At 36.6% G+C, this 10779-nt stretch overlaps 1 protein-coding gene across 1 annotated transcript in view; it reads left to right on the forward strand.

Moving 5' to 3' along the window:
• The first annotated feature begins 316 nt into the window (after window positions 1-316).
• STRN3 (striatin 3) overlaps window positions 317-10779 on the forward strand; it is a 48650-nt gene continuing 38187 nt past the window's right edge. Inside the window, exons 1-5 of the mRNA XM_026849085.1 lie at window positions 317-419; window positions 6904-6977; window positions 8469-8550; window positions 8854-9033; window positions 9495-9627. Coding sequence (XP_026704886.1) covers window positions 391-419; window positions 6904-6977; window positions 8469-8550; window positions 8854-9033; window positions 9495-9627 — 498 coding nt within the window. The 5' untranslated portion in view covers window positions 317-390. The remainder of the gene's footprint in view (window positions 420-6903; window positions 6978-8468; window positions 8551-8853; window positions 9034-9494; window positions 9628-10779) is intronic.

A 10779-nucleotide genomic window follows, 5' to 3' on the forward strand; every position in this document is an offset into this window, starting at 1 on the left:
CAAAGCCATAAGGACAAAAATGTATACATATATTAAAATGTTTAATACAATTGCTGGTTGTGCCTTCTTTTAGAGTTACTGTAAGAACTTTAATACCTTTATTTCAAGGCAAACCCATCAACATTTATGAACAGAAAATAATCCTTGGTCTTTAGGGCAGAAATATTTTTGTTGTTAATGACTGACTGAAGTGATTAATGAAAAACAGTTTTGTGTGTTTTTTTTTTTTTTTTTCCCTTCTGAGGCAGACTTCACCGCTTTGTTTTGGGAACAAAATGGAATAAAATCCGTTATTTTTTTTGTGTGTGTTTTCAGGCTCGGATAGCGTTTTTACAAGGGGAAAGAAAGGGTCAAGAAAACTTGAAGAAAGATTTAGTGAGAAGAATAAAAATGTTAGAATATGCATTAAAACAAGAAAGGTAGGTATGCAAATCGTTTAACTTTTATCTGTCCTGAAAGACTTTATAGACTAAAAGGAGTTCTATCACATCATGTAAACTGTCTTTACTAGATCATTCTATATTACTTTATGTAAACTGTCTTTATGGCTGGTCATCTTTGTGTTCTGTTATAATAAAAACTTGCATAATTTTCAAATTGTTTGGACTTATGTCTTAAACACAGAAGGTTCAAATTGGACAGTTTCCCTTTTCAGAGTTTGAGTAATGGTATACTAAGTAAAAGTAAATGTTCCAAAACATTTATACTTTATTACTGCACCTCTACCTGCTCTTCAGCAATATTAAAACTTGAAAGAATTCTCTTGATCCCCTACAACTATTTTGTATATGTTGCATGATAAAAAGTATATTTTGTGGCAGAATGGAATCCTATAAAAGTTGTTGTTATATTTTGAAGTATTGCTTTTTCGTGTGGTAGATGATAGAATTTCTAGTCTCGAAAGGTTCATTTTCTGTAACATTAATGCTTTAAAAATTAACATTCCATACAGTCCATGCAGGCTAATGTCCTTCAAACCTACATGCTCTTCTGTTGGATGGTTATTTCAGTTGACTAAAATTAGTGGTTAATTTTGCAAAAACATGAGGAAAATAATCATGTTATATGCATATACTCTCAGTAGTGGACTCAATTCTTGTATTTAATTTTATCTTGATCTTAAAAAGTAGCTGATTCCAAGAGGTTGCTCACAGCCCTGTCCAACCTGGCCTTGAACACTGCCAGGGAGGGGGCAGCCACTGCTTCTCTGGGCAACCTGTGCCAGGGCCTCGCCACCCCCATAGTGAAGAACGTCTTCTTTACATCTAATCTAAATCCTACCTTCTTATATCTAATCTTAATCTACATACTTCTGTGTGAAGTGTCCGGAGTAAATGTGCTTCATAAAACAGTGTATGTTCATGCAGAAAGCCATATTGACACATCATGTGTTTTCTGGTGAATAGGCAGAAAGGATCTATTTATTCATTCAACCTTGTCCTCAAAATGGGAAGTAACTCAAGGTTTCCAGCCAGTATAAGACTAAAAGTTACATTGTTGTACTTATACAGGTAATGTGCAAGTCACTCTGGATTCAAGCCAGAAGAATAGTATGCAAAGTCTTGGAGTGTGTGTACCTTTAAACAACATTGAAGGTTTCAAAGGAATAATGTGCTGTTATCTAGGGCAGACCCAAATGTCTTGGGTATAAATAACTTTCTGTTGAAGGAAACAATTAGTTTTGGCAATAATAAACAGATGCACAGAGAGACTTTCCTAGAATACCAGGTTGGAAGGGACCTCAAAGATCAGCTGGTCCAAACTTTCTTGGCAAAACCAGTCTAGACAAGATGGTCCAGCACCCTGTCCAGCTGAATCTTAAGTGTCCAGTGTTGGGGAATCCACCACTTCCCTGGAGAGATTATTCCAGTGACTGTTCTCACCGTGAAAAGTTTTCCTCTTTTGTCCAGTCAGAATCTCCCCAGGAGTAACTTGCACCAGTTACCTCTCAACTTTCCCATTTGACTCCTTGTAAAAAGGGAGTCTCCATCTTCTTGTAGCCAGCCTTCAAATACTGGAACATGGTGATAAGTTCTCCCCTAAGCCTTCTCTTCTCTCTTTTCTGCTGCACACCTGGATTATGTTTTCCCAGTGCAAGACCTTACACTGTGCTTGTTGCACCTCATAAGATTCTTGTTAGCCCACCCTTCCAGCCTATCCAGGTCTTCCTGCAGGGTGGCCCTCCCTTCTGGAAGGGTTCACTTCCCCACTCAGTTTGCTGTCATTGGCAAACTTGATCAGGGTGCTCTTGACCCCATCATCCAAATGACTTATGAAGATATAAACCAGCACTGGTCCCAATATCAATCCCTGGGGTCCCCACTTGTGACAGGCTGCTGGTTTGAAAAGGAGCTATTTCCCACCACCCTCTGGGTGGGCCTGTCAGCCAGTTCCCCACCCCTTGCACAGGCCACTTGTCTAGACCGTAACGTATCAGTTTCTCTAGGAGAAGGCTGTGGGGAACTATAACAGAAGCCTTGTAGAAATCCAGGTAGATGATGTCCACTGCTCACCCCACGTCACCTGAGCAGGTTACTTTGTCGTAGAGGGCAATCAGGTTTGTGAAGCACGATTTGCCCTTGGTGAATCTGTGCTGGTTTTTCCCAGTTGTGCTTCATTGTGACTTGTGACAGTCCCCAGGAGGATTTGTTCCGTAACTTTCCCAGGGATTGAAGTAAGACTGATGGGCCTGTAATTTCCTGGATCCTCTTTTAAGGGCTTCTTGTAGATGGGGGTTACGTTCTGCAAATGCACACCATAAAGTTTTGAGGATTGCCTACCTGTTGAGATAAATCAGAGGGAGTTAATTACAGCTGGAGTAGGAAGACATCATATAATAAAATATTCTGAAGGTGTATGACATTGGTGAAACTGCATTCCTGCTTTCCTCTGAAGTGCAGCTGCCTTTATAGTTTGACCTTGCATGAAATTCCAGAATTCATCTGATGGACAAGAAACTTTTAAACATACATACAGCAGAAGCACAACAGCAGAGCCATACAGTTTGGTTTAGTTCCTGTGGCTAGTGGGTACAAGCCAACACTGCATACTTTTCAAGAGCAAAATCCTTGCTAAGTCCCAGCCAGAATTCTCATGAAGATTACTAAAAACAGGAACTGAAACTCTGGGGTTGATTGGTGAATGTGTGGGAGGCAACGAGGAAGCTTTCTGTAATTTTGTGCTACAAATGCCCAGTGGTTTGAGGGGTTCTAATTGCGAAAGTATGATGGATTGAGTAAAGAAAGCAAGCAGGTACTGACTTGTCAGTAAATTTTCCAGGAAAGCTATTATGTTAGTTTCTTGTTTGTGACACTGAATGAAGAGTTTGGGATATAACAGGTGTTAATTTTTTGCCATTTTTCCTCTCAGTGAAGAATAACAACTAATGAAGAGGAACCAGCCCCAAAGCAAAATAAATTATAAGAATTTCAGTGTTGCACCTGATTTCTCTCTGTCCCCTTTCTACTCCTCTGTTGCAAACTCTGATGCATTCAAAAAGTTTCATGCAGTGAAATACCAGACTATAGGAAGTCACAAACATGCTCATTCAGACAACGATGACTCAAAAGTATGAAACAGGGCATCAGTGTGTAAGGTTAAATAAAATACATTAGTAGTTACAAAATAGTTTGATATTACAGAATCATCTAGGTTGGAAAAGACCTTGAAGATCAACTAGTCTAGCCATTAACCTAACACTGATAGCTCCCAACTACACCATATCCCTCAGCACTATGTTAACCCTACAATTAAACACCTCCAGGCATGGGGAATCCACCACCTCCCTGGGCAGCCCATTGCAACACCTAACAACCTGTTCTGTAAAGAAATACTTCCTAATATCCAGTCTAAACCTTCCCTGGTGCAACTTGAGGCCGTTCCCTCTTGTCCTATCGCTTGTTACTTGGTTAAAGAGACTCATCCCCAGCTGTCTGCAGCCTCCTGTCAGGGAGCTGTAGAGGGCGATGAGGTCTCCCCTCAGCCTCCTCTTCTCCAGACTAAACCCCCCCAGTTCCCTCAGCCGCTCCCCGTACGACCTGTGCTCCAGACCCTGCACCAGCTCTGTTGCCCTTCTCTGGACACGCTCGAGTCATTCAATGTCCTTTTTGGAGTGAGGGGCCCAAAACTGAACACAGGAATCGAGGGGCGGCCTCACCAGTGCTGAGTACAGGGGTCAGATCCCTTCCCTGTCCCTGCTGGCCACGCTATTGCTGGCACAAGCCAGGATGCCATTGGCCTTCTTGGCCACCTGGGCACACTGCTGGCTCCTGTTCAGCCAGCTGTCAATTTTCTAGTATTTATCTCTAAGTGTATGTGTAACAGGTGTGTTAACATTTTAGAGAAGTAAAATGTTATTATTTTAATGTTATTAAATATTGGAAGTTATGTATCAATTTTTGTAATAAAATTAGGCCTTAAGTAGTTATATGTATGGAATTATTATTTTTTTTTAGCTAGTGTATATTCTTTTATGATGCTTTTTAAACCCAACCAGACGACTTCTGTCGTATACTCTAAGCCACTCTACTCCAAGCTTCATTAGCATAGTGCTGTGCTTAAATTAATAGGATTTGCTGAGATCATAAAACTGGGGCTGTATTTTGACTTTATGGGGTTCAGAGTGGTGCTGGCTTATATCCTTGCAACTGAATGGTAGGATTCAACAGTTAAATAGCAGCAAGCATTTAAATCTACTTAGGGCATTGTTTCTCCTCCTCTTAACTTTTTCACAGGTGGAAACCTAGCCTTAGAAGAATAGCAAGTTAAAGGATTCAAAAGATGCCTCTTGTAGAATTCAGTTACTGAGTGGTGTGGGGGAGTAATGTCACTGACTTGTCAACAGCACTGTAGCTTGTTAGTTATTCTTAAGATGTGTAATAATTACCTTTGTTTGACAATATGGAGAGGAATAAGTGTGCAAATATATAATTTATTAGAATTTAGTAAGATTAATTTCTTACTATAAAACTGAAGTTGAACATCAGATGTGATGTGAAAGACAGAACTGATCTCATTATGTGCAGCAGTATTTTGGCTCACTTGTAGTGGCTAGTCATTGGTATAATTTTAGATCAGATGGATCATTATCTTCTCTAATGAACAGTTAAAGCAGAATTTTAATTCATGTTTTGAAATTGTAGCTCCAAAATGGAACAACTGTTCCTGAATACTATTTGTCACAGCTCAAAATTGAACAAATTTAGGTTGGCTTTTCAATTACAGTGCTTTATTGGCTTTACTTAAGAATTGAGCAAAAGCAGTTAATCAGCTTTATTTAACTTCACAGTTACTTAATCATTTACATTTTGGTTTGTTGTTTGTGGGATTTGTACAGTACTTTATAGGGCATATAGATCATAATATGCACACTTTATCTGAAAAGCTTGGTAAAACAGTGCTCTATTACAATATGGAGCAAAGCTTTGTCTCATTTTAAAGAGAGCACCTAGGGTAGACAGTCTTACTAGTGCATGGACGGAATGTGAACATATTTACAGATAATTTTTAAAAATTACTCTCTTTAATTAGCAGTCAGATTCAGGTCACACAAATATATAATCTTCAGGAGCCTTACAGTTTTTCAGTTACAATGTAATTGCTATGAAATGCAGGATTTTATCTTACTATAAAGGATCAATAGTGCCATCTACTGACAGTTTGTTAATATTGTTCCTATTTGCAATGTTAGCAGAAACTTCTGTAATTTAGAAGAAAATCTTCTGTATCATCAAATATATTGGGCAGGATTTGAGATAAACTTTTACCTTCAATTTGTAAAAAAACACAGCACTGGCTTGGCCATTTGAGATTTGTTGGAAATCCATGATTTTGTCCAGGACATGTTCCATTATGTATCTTTGCAAGAAGTTCATATTTGAGAATAGTCTTTAAAATTGGTGGGAGCTAGATATGGTTCGGTTATTCTTAAAACTTTGGTTGAATGTTTAATTTAGAATTATGAAGACCGCTGTATTTTATAGAGACTTCTTTAAAATGTGGTTCCTAATATTTTTACAGAGATCTTTCACCTTGGCTCTGCTGAAGAACATCTAGAGTTCTTTTCTTTGAGATTTGGAGTATTTTTGTAAAGGATCTATGAAGCAAAAGTCAAATTGTGAAGGTCTGGGATAAAGTTCGAGAATTCGAGGATATAGGTGTAGGTAGTTCATGTGATATTGTGGAGGTGAGGACATTTTGATAGGCAACTTGGATAGAGAATAAGATTTGGAAGGTTCATGCATACGTGCATGGAAATAGTATGACAAAGACCAATTTTTTTTTAAGAAGTGATGGTGAAGGAGAGGTTAGGCGTTCAAAGATCAGGAGATGGGAAGGAGTGTGGCATGTTTGTGTAGGTGAACTGAGCAGAAATTCAAACTAAGCCTCAGTCAGTGAGAAAGAGAAGATCAGTAATAAAATATATGTCACAAGGGAAACTAGCACTCTAACAAGATCTCTATCATAAGCAGAGACATAGCAGGAGAGAAATTGAAGTGGAAACTGAAGATGGCAAATAAGCAGGAGTCCCAAATATGAGGTATTATGTAGTGCAGCTGGCTAGCTAGGACAGTGCTATAGCTGAAAAAATAGTTAAAATAGTCTGTTAAATAGTTGAGCCTATGAGTTTTTGAAAGGTTCTCTTAGTAGCTGACACATGAAAAAACCACATTCTTGAACATACTAAACTCTCATCTTTAAGTTATTTGATAATTGTGAATAATTATAAAAAGGTTATCTCAAAACTGTTCTTGAAATACTAGAAATAATTGTATGATGCAGTAATCACAGCAGTTTTATTTGGATAAATTGTGTTGGTATGGTTATTCTAAATGGGAATAGAAGTGTTCTGAGTTGATAAAAGCATTGTATGGTAATTTGCTAAACATTTGCATCTTTTTTCAGGGCAAAATATCATAAATTAAAATACGGCACAGAATTGAACCAAGGTGACTTGAAAATGCCAACTTTCGAATCAGGTAACTTTTCCACAATAGCCTGGTTTAGTGTATTTTGTTTATACACTGTTCTAGATTTCCTCAGTGCAATTTATTGAAGCTTTCCATTCCCACCCCCCCACCCCTCTGCCTTAGGTGTGTTATAGAGAAGATGTCTAGGAAAGGTTTAGTATTTGGTAAATATTGTTTAATCTGAAAATCAAAATTAATTTATCTTTTCGAAAGAGCTCTGAATGTCAAAGAAAGCTTAAATAAGGTTACATAGTTCCTTATTTAGCTGCTGCTTCTCATTATTTCTTACAATACCCCCCGTCTTGAAGGATTTAGTATCTTTATGCCGTTGTGCCATCTATCCAGAAGGAAAATGTAAGTGCAGAATAAACAGAAGAAATACTGTTGGTTTTTTTGATGTTTTTATAGCATGCTAGTTTTTAAAGAATGAGGAAAAAAATTACTGTATTGGCCTGGAACAAATGTTGTTCAGCTTCTGTTTTTATCCTAAATCAAGGAAGAAAGCCCTAAGAGAAAAGTAGGCTATCCTTATTGGTACTCTGGAGTGCATTTTGCAGTGTAGATAAAAAGTTAGTCATAACAGTTTTGCTCTTCACAATATTGCAGATAGAGCATTTTTCAGAACAACATTGGACTATTTAATAAGCAGAATTACATGTGGCTTTTTTTGAAATGTAGGTCTTTGGGAAGTCACACAGTGTTGGCCTGTACTTGTGCAATGTGCCTTAAAATTGTGGTCTGCATATTTTTTATCCTACCCCCCCTTTTTTTGCTTTGTTTGTTTGTTTTCTTTTGCTTTAGAAATGCCACATTTTGGGTACTTTTATACCTTTTCAACCGAAAGTAGGTATCATGATTCATATTTCTTGCTTGATGGGATTTTTTGTATGTGTTTAAAAGCAATATAAGTTAGATGTTAAAATCCTTAAACTGTTAGTTTGTATAATACTGTGTTTTATAGTCTCTGCTGTAGTAAAGTGCAGTGGGTCTGGATTTTAACTGTTGATAGTAAACTGATGGAATTTTTGTTAAATTTGACATATTTGTTTTCTCCAAATGCTGATACATGCCACTGCTTCTCTTGACTGTTATTTTCCACGTTGATTTCTAAGCACCTCTGTTTTGTGAAAGAGATATAACCTGTTTTCTTAGCAGTAATGCTTAACAGGGCAAGGTTTTGGTTTGTGTACAAATTGAATATTTTTCTAGTTCCTTTTCTGCATGTAAGGGGTCAGGATTTTTTAACTGATTCTGTTCTGTTAAATTATTTGCTTGATGCTTCAGCAAAGAATTAGAAGAAAAAATTTTGTAATTAAAAAACATTGCATAAGACTGCATCTAATTTAAAAGGGGTTTTTAGGATTTGTTTTTAGTTTCATTGGTGTCTTGTAAAAAGTAAATTGATCTTTAGTAAAATTATCAAAAGGAAAAAAAAAACACACTAAAAAAACCCAAACCTGAACAAAACCCCCTACTGAACTATGACACTGTATCTTTCAGAAGAAACCAAAGATACGGAGGTTCCTGCAGTACCTCAGAATAGCCAATTGACCTGGAAGCAAGGCAGACAGTTACTGAGACAGTAAGTAACATTATTGAATATTGGTGTACTTAAACTTTTCCCTGAAGTATGAGGAGCTGTATATATGCTTACTCTATGAAACAGAGTCATTGAGGTGGGCAAATAATAGTTTATTTTTCAGGACTTTTTAGTGTTGAGCTTTAAGCAGTATAAAGTCTTCCATATGAGATGGACAGTGATGAAACTTTTTTTTTTTTCCATAAATGGTATAATAGTGGCATTGATTTTTAACAGTCAATATTAACTTCTTTTCTTTTCCCTCAAATATGCTTTCCTCTTTCTTTCTTCTCTTAATGCATCTAGGTATCTTCAGGAAGTAGGTTATACAGATACAATATTGGATGTACGTTCCCAGCGGGTAAGGTCTTTGCTTGGGCTCTCCAATTCGGAACCAAATGGTTCAGTAGAGACAAAGAACTTAGAACAGATCCTCAATGGGGGTGAATCTCCTTCATCAAAACAAAAGGGACAGGAAATCAAAAGGTAAGTGAAGAGATAAGAAATGCATAAAGTTTGTTTCACTTAGTCATTGATACGTATTGGTTAGTTCACATTGAACTTTCAAATGTAGAGTCTCTGAACACTTGTAAATGTACCTGACTACAAATGATCATGAACTTAACTGAAATTGGTTATACATAGGAACAGATGTATCTGTATTACATATGTATATATGTATATATAGAGGAAAATACATAGTTTACTGACGTTGAATTTATGTCCTATAACCATTTTGAAGTTGTTACTTTAATGAAAGATTCTGTTGATTGCTGCTTTTATAATAAGGAATTAGGCAGCTGTAGAAACTTCTTCATACAACCATTTCTTGTTATTTTGCTAGTTTTTCCAAGCTGTTAGGCAATAGTTGCATTAAATCTGATTTATCTTCTAAAATCTCTTCAGCAAGTAAAAAAGATTCTCTGTTAATATTTTTATTTATGTAGGAATTCTGGTGATGTTCTTGAAACATTTAACTTCTTAGAAAATGCAGATGATAGTGATGAAGAAGAGGAGAGTGACATGATAGAAGATATTGCAGAAGGAAAAGACAAGCACCGGATAAATAAGAAACACAAAGTAAAAGATTTTTAAATTTTTTTTTAATAGATCTGAAATCCTCTTTAAAAAGGGAATTTTTTTTTCCAGATGTCATATTAAAATGTTTGCTGTTATACTTTTGTTATCAGAATGGTTTGTAAGCAGATGCATTATGGGTAAATTTGGTGGTTTAGTTAATATGTTATCTTTAAAACTTCAAAAAACTCAACGAATCTGTTTGCAAATGTGAATTAATTGCTGAAAGAGATAACTGATTTGGCCATCTCAGCTTCTCTGCACACTTTTGAGTCCCTTTATGAGGCAAATTGAGCACAATGCAATGTGCATACTTTCTGAATTTTGGAGAAGGTAGGAACAATTCCTTAGAATAAATTAAATTATGTAATGGGGAAAAAAACCCAGTTCCGTGCTGAATACATGTTTAATTCTTCCTTTTATGCAACTTTTTACTAAATAAGTTAAGAGCCTATCAGAGACTTGTCTCCAGTAACCTTCTGTTTAAGGTTCAATTAAGTTTTTTTCTTCTATTTTCCTCTTTAGTTTTCCACTCTGTGAGCAGCTTTCTAGGTAGATAGACTGTATTACCTGTCCCATTTTAGTTCTTTTTCTCTGGTACTAGAAGAGTCTTCTCCCTATCACTGGGGTTTCTGTATGTAAAGAGGTTGATTAATGAACATTATACTGACAGTTTTAATACTTCTTGCTCAGTACTCTGTAGTGTGATGACCCTTCTGGCTGCACTGAATTTTCTTAAATAGCTAGCAGCATTAGCTCAGCTTGATATAAGTCTTAATCTCCCAATTTAACTTGTCAGGAAGGGTTTTCCACTATACCTTTGGTATTAACTTGTACTTCTGGTAAATAGATTAATCAAGCAATCACTAGAATGTGTTTTTTTCTAAGGCAGTAGATAGTCTGGTAAAAAGATTATCTAATAAGTAGATCTCCAAGCACCTATGAAGACGTTAATTTCTTGACTCTTAACAAAACTTTTTTATAGAAAGTAGGAGGATCATTTATAGTTATCTTTGTAAAAATTGTCTCTTTCTGCAAAAGTGGAAGCATACTGTACAAGTCACAGAAACATAAAGCCTTGCAGAAATTTTCTTCACCTGCAGAATGAAAGAAAATTTCTCACTGATGTCTTCGAGGGGGGTGGTGGGGGTGGGG

This window comes from Athene cunicularia (genome assembly GCF_003259725.1).
Source record: "Athene cunicularia isolate RWA chromosome 5 unlocalized genomic scaffold, athCun1 chr5_part1, whole genome shotgun sequence".
NCBI classification, from domain to species: Eukaryota; Metazoa; Chordata; class Aves; order Strigiformes; family Strigidae; genus Athene; species Athene cunicularia.